Source organism: Anguilla rostrata, chromosome 19, assembly GCF_018555375.3.
Source record: "Anguilla rostrata isolate EN2019 chromosome 19, ASM1855537v3, whole genome shotgun sequence".
Classification (NCBI taxonomy): Eukaryota; Metazoa; Chordata; class Actinopteri; order Anguilliformes; family Anguillidae; genus Anguilla; species Anguilla rostrata.
The window spans coordinates 11159137-11175082 of NC_057951.1; the positions used below are offsets into that span (position 1 = coordinate 11159137).

The 15946-nt window shown below is 51.0% G+C and overlaps 1 protein-coding gene across 7 annotated transcripts in view; it reads right to left on the bottom strand.

Moving 5' to 3' along the window:
- Positions 1–15946, bottom strand: part of LOC135245929 (synapsin-3-like) — an 87241-nt gene that overhangs the window by 56453 nt on the left and 14842 nt on the right. For all 7 annotated transcript variants that reach the window (XR_010327455.1, XR_010327453.1, XR_010327456.1 and 4 more), the window contains exons 4-6: positions 5797–5888; positions 712–868; positions 347–436 (exon numbers count right to left, since the gene is read on the bottom strand). Coding sequence is in view for 3 of the 7 variants with exons in the window: in XM_064319321.1 (XP_064175391.1) it covers positions 347–436; positions 712–868; positions 5797–5888 (339 nt within the window). In the remaining 4 variants the exon portion in view is untranslated. The remainder of the gene's footprint in view (positions 1–346; positions 437–711; positions 869–5796; positions 5889–15946) is intronic.

The following is a 15946-nucleotide window of genomic DNA, read 5'->3' on the forward strand; positions in this document are numbered from 1 at the left end:
GAGGAATGCATTTTCATTACTCTCAGGATAACAACACATTCATTTCCCAAATGCACTGATTCGTGGCATTTCCATTTGTGCTCTCCCTCATTATAAGAGTAGCTTCATTATCAGTAACATGATTTGGACAGAAATTATCACACTTTTCCAAAAGTGCCCAGCTAGAAAACAGAAATCTTGATCATCATATATAAGAATATGCTTCCTTATATAAGAATCAACACTAAACCTGACCTTACCAACATGGGGATTCATTTGGAAGTTACAGTACAAACATTGTGATTTTTTAGGAAATATATAGAAAGATAAAGTGGGTAACAGTTCCACACAAAGTGAAGCAACTCACCATCTGCCTGTGGTTGGGATAGAAGGTTTGCTCATTCAGGGGAAATTTCTCTGGGCCCAGCGATTGGAAGAGTTTGATCATGTGAGAAAACTGCAAAAAGGACAAAAAAAAGTGAAAGATAGCGTGTTGGACAAAGACCCACAAAGCCTTCTAGAAAATTCTCCCCTTGCAATCCCACCTGAAACACACTGGACTGTCATAAACGAGACCTTGTCTGGGTGCGAAATCACCGGGACGGCCTGTGCCATTAAGCGTGCGTGTGAGTGAGTACCGGCAGCTCGCGGGCCGGGCCACCGGTCCCACGGGCTGCCCTTTAATCGTCTGAAATAAATCAGTTTGAGATCCGGGCCGGGCGGCTCACGCACCACCCACGGCTTGCTGCAGAAGTTGTAGATGGAGAGGAGAGAGTTCACGCTGGGCACGCCCCCGAACTGCAGGCCAATCACCAGGCTGCGGAAGTCCTCCCCCGGGGTCATGCTGTAGGCGTGCTGGCGAATCAGGATGAAGTCTGGCTTGAAGGACCTTGAGGGACAAAACAAGACAGGGCGATACAAAAGGGTTACTCTAAAAATTTTTAAAGTAAATTTTTTATAAATAAAACAGTGGGAGACGAAATGTTTTTCAAAGAAAAAGAGTCAGCAAACGCTACTCTACATGCATGTACCATGAACATGATTGTGATCAGACTAAATCATATTAATGAATATAACGTGAACACCAGAGCTTTCATCCATGTACATATGAAAAGATGCATGTGCATACACATACTTGTATACCACACAAATTGCATTTAGAGTAAGGGCATTACATAAGGAGCTCCAGGTCCCTCAGAAACAGGTTATAAGGGACTGTGTGGTTGGTGTTACACAATGTGACTGAAACACTGTGGAAACTAAGGAAGCACTACTCTTCTCTGAAGCAAAGAGAGCGAGAGTGCATCTTTAATTATTGCCATTACCCCTATAAATGGAATAAAATATGCGCAGTTCACTTTGGAGAAAGCCCAGAAACCATTAGGCCATTTAAAAGCCGCCCTGCTTTCAAACGGCCTATAAATTCTCCTGAAATGATGAAATAATGCACAGCGACTTGTTTAAATTACCGACAACCGCAGTTATACAGATGTGATGAGACGGTCGTCTTGATGCGATTGGAAATAGACCATCTGTGCTCCGGGGAGGCGGTACGTTCTGAGGACACAGCGGTGTAGCCACAGACAAGGGCACGGCGGCGAAGGTCAGTTTAACCGATTCTGAGCTACGCCGTCTGATTCTGGGCCCCAATAGACCCAGCCCCGGCGGCCAATTGCGTCGATACACGCGCACCCCCGCCCTCCCCCCCACCCCAGCGCATTGTCCTTTCGCCCCGGCTCGGCAGCTGTTGCCTTTCAGACCAAACGAATTAGCGATGTCATCGCATTAGCACGTTAGCTTTCAGCTGGCTGTTTACAGAAAAGGAGTCATTATTGAGACGACTGGAGGGTGGGGGGGGATTGTTCGAGAACTAATCTTTCAGACGATCTATCTAATTAACACGGCACAATCTCGCTCTGGGAAAAGGGCCAAGCCAGTCAGCGCAGTGACCCAGCAGGGACTGGCGCTCTGACCCAGCGGAGATTGGTTCTCTGACCCAGCCGGTGCGCTTGATTAACGGTGGCCTGATCCCAGGCAGGTATTCTCAGCAGAAGGCCATCTCCACCCCGTCTTCACCTGCCGTTTGGGGGGGCTCCCCTGCCGTCCTCCATTCTTCACTGCGGCTCTGCGTCTCAGGAGAGATTTTAGGCCTTTCACTCTGTTTAATATCCCCGAGCCCCAGCAACGGCTCCATTTGTTTTTCACTCGTGCGGAAATCATTGCACTTCCCCGATTTTCAGAAATGGACTGTGAGGTAAATTACTGCTGCATTTTAAGTGAACAGCTCCAACACACACACACACACACACACAGACAGACGCAGGCAGGCAGACGCACGCACGTATACACACATGCAGACAGACAGACACACAAACGCTTGCACGAACACTCACTCACACACACACTATAAATATTTAACAGTAATATGAGTCAGTATGGCTGAATAGGGTTTTTTGGGGGGAGCTGAAGCGTTAGACCCACCTGGCAGGAACCCGCTCCTCCATTAATCCGGCTCCTATAACCTTTTCACCACCTCCTTTAGGACCGGGCACAATGAGGACAGAGTTTTCTTTTCAAAATCTCTCTCTCTCTGCGCACAGGGTGTTCTAATTACCAGCGTTTAATCTTCCAAATCTGACTTTCTGTGAACCCCAGGAGTAATCCCAGAGGGAAAAGCTTGATTTGTGTCACGTAACAATTAAATGTGCCCTTAATCACTTAGGAAAGAGCCATGTCATTTCCGCAAGAAACAATAGGCAGCATTTTCAAAGAGCAAGTCCAGAGCAGAAGCCATTACACTGCACACACACACCCATTACACTACACACACAGCCACCACACTGCATATACACACAGCCATTACCATACATATACACACACAGCCATTACACTGCACAGATTCACAGTGCACTTCACCTTCATGTTCGCACAAAGTGCTGAGACATGCCTCCTTATAGATGCTGACCTTTTTTTTTTTTGCATCAGTGATAACACAGAGCTTGATACTGACATGGCACAATTTAATTGGCTCTTACCGGATTCCTACAGCATGAGCTCTGCACATGAGCGTAAAGCTCACAGGTAAAGAGCAGTTAGCAGCAGGGCGGGCAGCAGTTGTCAGTGAGAACGTGCGCACGAGGAGAGGCCCCACCTGCGTCACCGTTCTTTGTGAGAAAGAGCTGCCGGCTATTCCTGGACAGGGCCCGGGGGGGGGGGCGCGGCCCCAGGGGAGACGCAGCTCGGTGACATCATGGTGTCGCCCCGCCCCGCCCCTGAGCGTTTACCCCTGAGCGCCCCTGAGCATTTGTGCACTTCGAGGAGCGATGGCCCGCTGGCCCTCTCTGACAGCGCAGGAAATGGGACTAAAACTCCCACTGGCACACTATTCAGTTCCAAAACTGGGTGTTGGCCCATTTATGCTGCCTGAATAACAATAACAGCAATTTTTTTTTTTCACCAGACAAATTTAGCCGTACACACAGGGGACGATAAGAGGGTCACACTGAGAGAGGTAGGCGGGAAACCTCTTTCTATTCGCAGCAAGTGCAGTGGAATCATTTAAATGAGTTGAGGCTGGGCCTAACGTTTCACCCTAAAGAGAAAATCTCCTACAGCACAGTGTTCCCATTGCTGCAGGGAGGCATTGGATGTTTTTTTGGGAATTGGAATGGTCCAGAGGGAAGACCACCCCATAATGGCACATTAAGGGATGTGAGGTAATGCCTTTCAATGCCTGTTGAACAGTGTGGCTCTTTTATAGCTGAACTGCACACTGCCCTCTCACTGAATCTTCTGCTGAGGAAGGAGGTTATACTCCCTAACCACCGCAAGCTAAAAAAAAAACATATAAAAAATATATAAAACAAACAGCTTACAACAAACACACTGACCCACATGTTTAACAGAAGATTTCCAAATAGATGCTGCCCATATTTCCTATTAATATTTACGTGAGTAAATATGTCACATTAAAAAGCATTACTGCTGAGAACTACTCTCTCTCTCTATATTATATATATATATATTTATGTATGAAACAAAATACTAAAAGGGAAAGGTCTGGCTGGCTGACTGATATGTTTTATTAAGGCTGTGTCTGAGGAGCTGGGGTTGTTTATTTACCCTGAGGAAGGATATCCTGGCTGAGTCTCAGAGAAGCAGGCCGGCCTCTTCAGGGAGCTGTGGTAGGGAGCCCCGTGTGGCGGGGAGGTAACCAGGCTCGCCCAATGTAATGTGAGCAGCACATAACCAGCAGCCTGTCTGGCCCGGGACAGCCGCTGGGGTTTGAGGGGGAGACGGGGGTGGGGGGATGGTGGTTGGGGGGTAGGGGAGGCAGGGGTGGGGGGCCGATGGCTGGGGAGGTGGGGGTGGGGGCGGTGGTGGTTGGGGGTTGAGATGGTGTGTGGGTGGGTGGGAGGCGGGGGTCTGGGGGTTATGTGGTGGTTGGGGGTTGAGGTGGTGGTTTGGGGAGGGGGGGTCTAGGGGGGGTGGTATCAGACTGCAGATCTGCTTCTGCAATCAGCGCCTGCATGTGCGCACGGAGCCCATGGAGCAGTGACCGTGACCAGAGCGGGGGTCGCCCCGCCATTGAGCACGAACCCTGAGAGACACTGCAGCAGCCAGCCGTCTTCCTCCTGTCTGACGCTCCCCCAAAACTAATAAAGAATCCGCAAAAGAAATGTACTCACTGCGGTGCTGTCCCGTCTAACCGGGATGGAAGTGAACCCACCTGGTAGCGGACCTGGTCTTGACACCAGGAGGTTGCAGGTTCAGATTCAGACGCGTGTGAGCTGAACCCTGGATAAAGGAAAACGTGCACAGCTGCATCGTGCACACTGTCATCAGCTGTCAGCGCGGCCTCAGCGCCCGGCGCGGCTCTGCACCTGAGCTCGCCCGTAACCGCCATTCATTCCTCCACAGCGCGTACCAAACGGGCCGATTCAATTACCCAGCCGGGGGGAACCAAAAACCCGCGGGTTCGGGAGCGCCGACCACACACGTTCCCTGGAGCGCCTTACTGGAACAACCACTGCCGTTACGGACGCACGACCCGACCCGAAGCGGCCCGACCCAAACCAGCCCGACCCGAACCGGCCCAACCCGAGCATGGCTGGGCATCGCACCGTACCCCACGCGTTAAAGTGACCGCGGCGCGGCGACTCCCTGTGCTCTATCACAGAGCGCGGTCAGGCCTGCTGTGTAGATCACTGTGTAAGTCACTCTGGATAAGAGCGTCTGCTAATGCCTGTAATGTAATGTAATGTAATGTAAGGTAATGTAATGTAACAGGAGAGCGCCGCAGCTTCAGCCGCTCAGCGGGAGAACGTGCTAGAGAACGGCTCTCTGGAAGCGGGAGAGGTCGGGCGAGAGGGCAGCGGCGATGGCGTCCTGCTGGTCGGGGCTTCTGTCAGAGTCTCACAAGGGGAGGGGGGGGTGTTTAAATCACGACCTTGCCGGTTGGCCGTTGCGGAAAGAGTGAGCACAAGGTGAGCCGAAGCCAGGCAGCCACAATGCTGCAGCGACACAGGAAGGACTTGTTGTGACATTTCTTTTGCTTCTTTTTTTTGGCCCAGCAACATATTTAGACATTGTGAGTTGGATATAAAATCAGACAGCGACACTCAGACAGACAGACAGATAAAACCAACAAGGTAAACACTGACAGCGACACGTTTCCTTTCTCCGCTCGGTTCACAGACAGCTTTGTTCCTGTCCTGTTCGACAGAAGACAAACAGGACAGGGGATGCACCTCGTGTGTGCCGGATACATGAGAGGCTGCTGGGGTCTACGGCGCGTGATTGGTGGATTCCGCTCACCTGACCACCCTGGTCCCGCCCCTCATGGTCTGCATGTCTACCACACAGCCGCCGTTGACACAGGACGCCAGGTTTATCTCCGAGAACTCTGCCTGTAAAAACAACACATCAATCATTCAAAAAAAAACCTGCATTGTACCACCTGGCTGTTCCAATTAATGCCGTTCTAACAGGCTCATCCAAATCAATTGTACAGGCTAGTCCTGTACTCTTTTTCAATTCCAAACGTGCCATCATAAAGAAGCCAGGGGCCTGTTCTCTTTCCTGTTATGAATGGCTGAGTCATTGGCCATTAGGGGAAGGTCCGTTCACTATACGCGGGTGTGGCGCACTTGACAAGTACAGATGGAAAGTGTCAGAACGTTTCAAAGGACACGAGGGTCAGAAAAACAATCGCTCATCAACGTGCGGCTGGAGCCCCATCAGAGCTGATCAGAGAGACGGGACTCCAGGCCTGCTAAATTACCTGCAAAAAGTGTCTGGGAAAGCGGTGTGGGAACACACTGCATTCTGGGAAAGCGATGCGAGACAGAATGCAGCCCTGATCCCAATCAAAAAAGGCTTTCTTTGGGGCACTTGAACATGCATTTGAACAAATATAAATCATCTATGTCCAAATTAAAGTTATGAGCCATCTTATTCTTATGTACAGCTTGCACACATATACTCATTGACCCATTATTAATGCACCACGTAATATAAACCCTATATTGCTGCATTGCAATGTTATCAACTCATTTTTGCAGACTGAGCAAAAAAGCAAAACCATTGGCTATTGGCTGGAATGATCAATTGTGCCTGCGCATGATTGGGAATTCCAAACTGGGGGGGAAAGCATAAAGAAAGAAAGAAATAATACATATATATTCTTTTTTAAAAAACATCAAACGTATTAGGAAGTTGTAGTAGTAAATTATGTTTTCCTTAGTGAATAGTTACATACTTGTTGAATACATGCATGTTCTTCAAATGTATTTGTATAGGATTCCCTAGTTATGGATTGTTTTATAAGTTTGTTTTCTCTTCCATAAGTGTTTCCAGCAATGCTCCACGTGTGTTGTCACACACCAGGAGGTAGCAGTGGGTATAGACTATAAAGGCAGACTTAAAACAGACATACATCAGCACTGGAAAAGCAGAACAAATACTGTATGCTGAGCTTTTCACATTTTTCACAATATATTTTCCATGGCTTATTGCAAAATGGTGGCTGACCCTGGTAGGCCCTTAAGAGCCAGAGTACAGCGCATTAATACACACATCAATGAATGGGCTCTTAATTAAAAGGGGTTTTGTGCCTACGCCTGTATGTGATTCCTCTAACTCTGCTTTCTCATCGCTTACCCTGAGCTACATGGCGCAGGTAGCTTGCCAAGCACCAATTCCTATATACGAGGAGACTGGTAAAAGCACTGATCCTGGGTCAGGTTTCTCTCTGTCCATATATATAACCCTGTACATTCAGAGCTAAATGGCTAAACTGATCCTAGATCAGTCCTGATTGTAAACCAGTGCTCAGAATATGAGCACTATGAGCAACGTCCATTCTGAGCAAAAATGCATAATATGCTGCATCTTTACCCATGAATCCACCTATTGCAATGGGTGGGGGGCATAATTTTTTGGTTTTTTACCCCTTTCACAGGAAATTAATATTCTCGCTGTTTAACTGATTCGCAGCCAAATAGCCATTGTCAGTTTGGCCACAAAGATCACCAAAGCCAATAAAAGTTTACCGAGTTGAAAGCTCATATGGTTCAGGTCACAGCGGGCAGCGTCGCCTCAGGGAATCTTCTGTGCTGTGAAACGGCTGCCCTTTCCTGCAGGACGGTATTTATACACATGACATGGTCTTTGGCAGATCAGACACGGAGAGGCCGCAGCGTTTCTACAGAGCGTGTTTATGGTCGGCGGCCAGCTCGACAGCGACGCGGTGTCGTCATCCGGCCCAATTTAGGCACAGCATGCCTCTCTAACACGCGCTCCAACCCGGGCCACAGGATTACAGGGAAGGGTTCGATTGCAGGGGCCCCGGGGCCCACAGTGCTGGTGCACCAGGTCAGGGGTGCGGGGCACACAGTCCAGTATGCGGAGGCGTGTGTGGACGATTCGTTTTGATCAACAGCCGTGTCATCGGCCCCAGTTAATGTTGATCCGAGCGCAAAAAAACTACATTTTCCAGTGAGCTGGCAGCTGTGGCGAGTGTTAAAACGCAGCCGAGCTGTAGTTCGCTACAGTCAGCGGTGCGTGTGAACCGTGCAGCGCGGCTCCGGTCTCGCGGGGGGGAGCTGAGCGCGGAGACTGCGGCAGCGCGGTGAGAACGAGCTCAAACGCGCGCACTGGGAGCAGAATTAACGGCCGCGGCCCCTGTTTGTTTTCGCGAAGGCGCAGGAGGGGCGCGGGGAGGGGCGGGGGGACGAGGGGCGAGGGGACGGGGCGAGGGGCGGAATCTCATTCGCAGAGGGCTGGGGCGGAGGCCTGGAGGCGCAGCCAGCGCCGGCCGGTCGGTCCCGGCTCGGGCCGCCTCGTCTCTGACCCGCCGCGGAAACAAACATCTGCATCCCCCACACCGCTCGCTCTGCCAAAGCCCGAAACAAGAGAGCGCCTGAATCTGCGGCAAAGAGTCCCAAACCAGAAACCCTCCGCTTTCCAGGAACAGTTAATGTCACCGGATTTACCCATTAAGGCACGAAATATATGATCAGAATGTTCTTAACTGAACATTCTAGTGCTGATGTCACAGTCACTACCGGTAATCAAAAGCCGTTGAATTCTAGAACACTGACTTTGAATTTTGCAAAAAGAAAAATCCAAAAAGCCTACTCTTCAAAGGCTGAAACCCCCCCGCCATCTCTCCCCCCCTCTGTCTTTCTCTCTGGCTGTCTCTCTCGCTGCCCCTCTTTCTCTCTCTCTCGGAGGATGAGCAGTTGGTGACTCGGCAGGCAAACAGACCATGGTATGTTTCCCGACTGCCATGGTAACCGCTCAGATAATGCACTCGGCCTCTTGGACCGGCTCCGACCACGGGGGAAGGAAAACAGGAAGCAGTCACCAGGACAAATGCCTCTCTCCTGTTCCAGCCTTTGGCCCCGGCGACATCTCCACAGACATCATCCCACTGCGCACCCCTCCGCTGCCAAGACTGGTGCAGGCACTCCAGATCCCTTTTCAAACAAGGCAGACGCTCTCAGAGTTCATCCCTGCCTCTTCCAAGAGCTCTAAGCTAGGCCGCTTTGTTCAAAAACATTCTTGGAACGTTCTTGATGAGACGCACGTTTCTCTTTTTAATGTTCTATTCCGAAGCGCGCCGTTGCACAATCAGATCCCTGGTGGAAATGTGAGATTAATCTGAGCTTAACTCAGAAACGGTGCTGAAATCGCGCAGCCTGCCTCAGTGGGTGCAGACGCTGTGGGGAAAAGGGGGCTCGTGCAAACCTAAGGACCTGCGCCTGTGTGCGTGCGACCTTTGACCCCCGCCCTCCCCAAAAGGACGGCCGCTCTGCTGCAGTTCCCCGCGCACACTCTTCGCTTTGGCAGAGCCTCCTGTTAATACGCAGGGAGAGGCGAAGCTCTAAGTGCATTCAGCAAATCCCCAAACACACCGCAGTCAGCTGCCTGCCTGGAAAGGCATATTTTATCCAAGACACCAGTTACCAAATATGGTGCCCAGTGCTGCCAAAGAGGGTTTTTTTTACCCCCCCTCTCCCAATCCAAAGCTCATCTGGAATCTTTTAGGGATATTTTTAGAGTCCCCCTGATTGCTGTTGTGGAGGGTCAGGTGCATGGGTCCCCTCTGCCGGATCGTGGGCCCCGGGCCCCCGTCCCCGCCCCCCGCCGGGCCCCACCGAGCGGGTCACGCGGTGTAATCTCTCCGGCGCTAATGCGGCTTTGCGGTGCAGGAGCGGGAACCCGGGAGTACGGGAGGCTAGCGTTCTCCCAGCAGCACCGGCGGCAGCGGCAGGCCTGGAATCCCAACACAGCCGCTGCAAGGACCAGAACTGACACAGGGGTTAACGAGCCTGTAACGAGCCACAGGAAAGAGAAACCCATCACCCACTGCGGGGGGGCGAGGGGGCGAGGGGGGGGTCAGGGGGGAGCTCTGACTCATGGCCTCAGACCCATGTGGCAAAATTCTGGGGAAGGACTAAAAGTCCACATTCAACATACATTTTCCTGTAAAGACAGAGTGTCATCAGTGTCAGGGAAGTGACACGTGCTTGCCGCCCCCCTTTCAGTCCTGAGCCGAGAGACACGTTTCAAGTTAGGCACGGCTTTCGCAGGAAATAAAAACCACCCGTTAAAAAAACGAAAAGGAAAAAATAAAGCAGAAATAGCGGAATTCTCTTCAGATTCACGGTAGGAGAGGGGAAAAAAACAGGACAGTAGTGATCCGTGCTGTTCAGCACGCAGACACTCTGAGCACACTTTCAAGCGCTGCCGGTTCGTCCCAGCGCTTGATTTATGCGTGACCACAGCGCAGTAATCGCCATGAGGGAACGATTAAGGCTGAGCCAGTCATGTGAGTGGGCGGGCCTTGCAGTTATGACACGGCAGCACATCATCTTATAACAGGCCAACTATTCTCCTCATGCAAATACCGTTTGTTTATTTTTCACATTTGGAACCATTTTATTTCCAAACTCAAAATGCGCGTTTCCTGCAGAGGAGAGATCCAATAACTTCCTCATTTTTACAGGTCCTCCACCCTTATCAAATGGACCAAGATAACTTTTCTCAAGTGGTCATGGCCTGTTGGAGTCATAGTCCGGTTCAGGGTGTTCCCAAGTGATCTCATATATTCACACTTCCCTCAAACAGACGAGTATTAAAAGTTCATTTCGCAGGGATCAGAAAACTCAACAAGTTTTCTATTAGCATTCAGTTCAGTGAGTCGTCTGGTTTTCATTCTCCGATGAAAGCAGTATCCTAAAAGTTTGGCTCAATAATCCTCGCCTTCAGACGAAACAATCTGAGCTCCTCGCTATAAAAAAGGAATCTAAAATCCTTTTGATGTGCAAACTTCAAGGCTTATATAAGGACACAATGCATTCGTATTTATATTTATAACTCTATACGGTTTCAGGAACAGTGACAGTGAATGCCCTTGACGTATTTAAACCTGAATGTGAAGCGCACACATAAACTTTATTTATACAACGCTTTTCATGAAGTGCACTCAGTCTGTCCAGAAAAGGACATACTGTAGAACAGCACACACAATTAACAGGCAGTGGAATATACAAATAAAGACATGACAGGTAAGTAAGAGTAACGGTACAAGTAAGGTCAAATATATAGTCCTAAAAATGGCATTCCATTAAAATAAAATAAAAAACAGAATAAGACAAATGTAAAGCAACAGATTTAAGATAATGTGTTTTTTTTATTTTCAGAGATTTAAAACATGGAAGCATTGGGCATTTCTAATAACCACATTTTAGGAATTTATCCAGGGCATTTATTCAGCCACCATATGCAGAACAGCGAGCGGGAATGAAGAGCCTAGATTTGCGAACTGCCAACATCACAAGCAGCGATGAATGAGTGCGATGGTCGGGCCACAGCACCCTGGACACAGGCACAGTCCCACATCCCACAGATTTAGGAGGAGCCCTTTTGCTCTTAGCCCTGCCGACGGGACGTTAAGGAGACCCTTCTCAGCCGGTCTGAGCCCTGTCTCCAGCTGAGAAGGGTACTGCAAGTTCCACCGTGCAGTCCAGGGTCACGCCGAGCCTTAGAAGTGCGCATTAACATCTCAAAATGAACTCCGAACGCTGCCACGCCCGCACGGCCGAGCTGTCTGATTGGCCGTTACCGGTTTCTCCTTCTCCCGTAAAGTGGCCCTCGTCCTCCTCGCCGGGTGTGTACAGACACAGACGCTCGTAACTCCCAATCCCAGAGATAACCCGCCGGCTCTTTTTAAAGTTTTTTTCACAACCAGCTGGGTTTTTTTTGTTTAGTTTTTTTTTTCCGCAGAAATAATCGCTTCCTCTGCCTGGAAAAGGCATCGCCCCTGCTCGCTCGTCCCAGACGGGCGGGGGGGGGGGGGGGGGTGCCCGGCTCCGGTTGTGCCGAAAAAGGGAGGCCCGGCCGGGCCTGTTTGTTGCTCTTGCTCGATAAGCTCACGCGCCTCATTTCGTCTGTTCCGACGGTCCCCACCTCGATGTGTCACGCCACTTATCTCAGGACACGGAGTCAGGAGTATTCCCCCGAGCCATCGCAGGCCTGGTGCTCGCTCAGTCTGGACAATGCATTCTTTTCCCATGCGATGGCCAGCCCAATGTTTCATGAAATGCTCAATGTCAGATGAAACTCAGATTGCACCAAGAGCTAGCGCCACGCCACTACAGTCCACAGACTCACATCCGCCTCAGACCTCTTCTTCAGCATGATTACCTAGCTCTGAATGTACTGAACTGCATTGTGAAATGACTGTTAGTTACCACTATTAACATGAATATTATCGCACAACCTAAAATGATATTGCTTTTAAAGGTTATATATGCACTGTACCTAAAATGCTTTGTTCCCCTCCCCAGGGACTATTGCACACTATTGCCATAGACCGCATATGCCTTGATGGTAGCTTATTAACGTCCTCGTTCATAATCACATTTGCTTTAATGGCATTACATTTCCAATTGCAAAATCCACCATGTCCCTATCTGTTCGTGGAGTTTGTCTAAGATATGCTTAATACACAATGGCATTACCGGAGAGCCAATAAGCCACCGCAATGAGCCAATTCCCAGATATAAAAAGAGCATTTCATCAGAAGTCTTCATATCACATATTGGCAATGGCGCGCTCCATCCCTGTATCACCGGAAGCTTAATCCCCCCCCCCCCCCCACCCCACCCCAGGATTCTAGCAGCATAATTACAGTCTCTGTTCTCCTGAAGCCATTATGTTCTCCCACCGATACCCTCTCTCAGTGAAACTGCGCCTCCTTTTTAATGCGTCTCCTCTCCAGGAGGCCCTTTCTGTGAGACCTTCCGCAAGCGTCTTTGGCTCCTCCGACGTAACAGGCAGGGGCAAAACGAGATTTTAAAAGTTTTTTGGGGGGTTTTGTATCCGGGAGCCACCACCGCTCTGTCGCTGGAGAGGTGAGAGGCACAGTCCTGAGGACTGAACTGCGCGGCTCAACGTGCAAATTCACAGCTTCAGAGTCACATTAATTCCTATCAAGCAGCTCTCGGAGTTGTGTAAATAAAAATAAGCAGCCACAGTCACTTCAGCCCAGCTGCTACAAAGACAAACCAAGCGGTGCCCAACAGCAAGGACAGCCATTTTAAAAAATCCTTAACCAGGTTAACGTCAAAAAAGCACTGACCAGGAGAACCCATCACTACAGGTGCTGGGCTGGTTTGACTCTCAACTGGTGCTGTAGGCCCTTTACAGAGGATCTGCTGCTGATCCACCATCAATATGATGACCGTGGTTGGTAATGTGAGGCAATATGGGATACATATGGAGGACCAAAACATCAAAGAACAGCCAAGGGGAAAAAAAGTTCCGTGCCTGTGCAGAATTCCACCCATCTCAGATCCTACCTGCGAAAAAAACACCGCCATCTGCCGCAGAGCCGCCATCTGGTGCACTTCTCTTCTAGCTGCCACCTTTTCCAAGGGCAATTGCAGACGAGGAATTCTGCTGATTTAGAACCCGTCCGCATGAATCCGGCGTGTTTTTGGTAATCCGTTCCCGACATCCTCCGGGAGATTCGGGAATGTGCCTTTTCTCTGACCCCCCGAATTGGCCTTCCCAGAATTCACTGCCTTGCGCCGCCAGCAGGTGACGGACAGCCCGGCGTCCTGGCCGCGGGCGGGACCGGCGCTTATGGGCGAGAAGGTGCCGGAATGCCGCAGTCTCCCTCTGTGGCACGCGGCCAGCCAGGTACCCGCCAGCACGGAACATCCTAACAGGTGTCCGCAACCTGGAGGGGAACGGGCGGGCCCGAGGGGGGGCGGGGAAACCATCCGGTGCGCAGCTACGGTTGCCGTGGCTACAGAGTGGTAAATCTTGGCAGATGTTGCCCTGGTGAACCCACGGGGGCTCTGTTGTTTGAGGTCAGCAGGAGGGTACGAGTGTGGTCCGTGGTTTCACAGTCACACTCCTGGAGGCCTGCCTCCTGCGTTCTCTTCAGGGCAACCAAAAGCTCAACTCCACAAATTGCCATAATTGGAGCCGTTGACCTTCAAAAATTTGGAAATGCCCAACGGTTAATCAATGCTGGTCGCTGTAAAATCCCCGAATCCCCAGTCGATGAATCCACACTGGCAAGAGCGCCCCCCTGTGATGACTTTCTGCGCAGCGCACCAGCGCGAAACAGCAGAGAATAAATAAAGACGTAACTCACGCGGGCTGTGAGATTTCACAGAGGCCGGCCGCGCAGGCTCGGCGGATGACTCACGGTTGAGGAGGCGATGCGGCTGACAGGATTACGCTGCCAGACACCCTCCATTAAACAAAGTGTGGCGCGCGCTACATGTGCGTGTGCAGATAGCGGCCAGCGCTGCCAGCGCCCCGCGTATCTGCAGCATTTGTCACGGAGATAAAGGACGCTGGCAGGTGAAAAGACACGGAGCCGGAGCGGGGCGGCTCGGGACCCGGACCCGTCACCGGGGGTGTGCTGTAAAACTTGTTTTTCGGAAACGCCGACCGCCTGCGGTGCAAAGGCCCGGCCGCAGGAACGCGGCCCCGATTCGCCCACATCTGCGGACCGGTCCTGTTGTTCAGCGAGCGCCGTGGAACAACGTGACGCTCGTGTGCACGGTTCTGACGCCGCTCGCGAATTTGCCGAAAACGGCGGTGCGAAAACATCGTTCTGCGCGGCCTGCGCTCCACAAAAAGCGAATCCCCCGAACCGGGGCGCGAGTGGCTAAGAGCAGAGGATTAGCTCATGACACCGGGCACAAGAGCTGGCCGTTTATCTGCGGCACTGAGGGGAGATACGGGCCTGAATGAGCCTCTCTGAGTAGCTGCATCTCACGGTACCCCAGGCCCTTACACACAGATAAGAGTGCTTACGGCCTGCGAGGGGCGGGGCTGCACGGCCTGCAGCCGGGGCCTTATACGGCCTTATGCGGGACCGCGAGTAGCAGGCCGGGCCGGGGGAGGGCGGGGGGGCTGGGGGGTAAGCGAGAGGAAGAGAGAGAGCCGAAAAGGCTTGGCCTGGTGCGATGGGGACGCTGAAACATTGGGACCGCGAAGCATTCTGCTAAGTTCTCCGGGTCGGCCCGTCCACAGCCTTTCACACAGGGATCCGGTTACTGGTTCAATATTTGAGTGGAAGCCTTCTATTCCACATTAAATAACCCCTATGGGGGGGGGCGGTTTGGCAGGTGACCTAAAAGCTGAGGGTAATTAGCTCGCAGTCATCGTAGGGAAAGTATAAAAAAAGACTGGAGCAAACAGAGAGGGGGACTAAAAGCAGAAGCAGGTCCACATTTAGGGCTGAGGGAGTGCAGGTGTGCCGGTCCCTCTCTGTTGATTTACTGTCCCCAGTCAGGCTGGCCGCACGGTTTATTTGGTTTCGGCTGAGCTTTGCCCACAGTTAACTGGCAGCACCGAAATCTACCCCCTCAGAGGTCAACGTGTGAGTGAACCAGCAGGCCTGAGTCAACACACCCCGCTCATTCTGATTGGCTTCCCCCCCCCCACCAGACAAATTATTTTCTTTTGCTTTTATTAGTCAAAACGTAAAGAAAACAATTTATGTTTTTAAAAAGACAGATGGGCCTTGATGAATCCATATGGCTCAACACAGGCAAATTGAACAGGAAGACAAGGATATGTGGGATATGTCTAGACTTCATAATTTCACATACATGCATACATACATACATTCTCTTCCCATACTGCTAACTGATAAATTCACTATGCACAGCTCTAGAAAGTGGTACCCCAGGGGTCACATGCAGGCTACATTTCGTAAAGGCACTGTAAACACTCTCCTTGGGCAGACGCGCTGTGTTTAATACCTCATCCCTGCCTCTCAGATGAGGTCGCTGCTGCAGTTCCTGTAAACACCGAGCAGACGAACGCAGACGAATGCAGACGACGGCAGACGACGGCAGATGAGGTCGCGCGCTAATGGAGCTCCAAAAAACTCCCGACCCGAACGCGACCGAGCCCCGCAAATATAAAC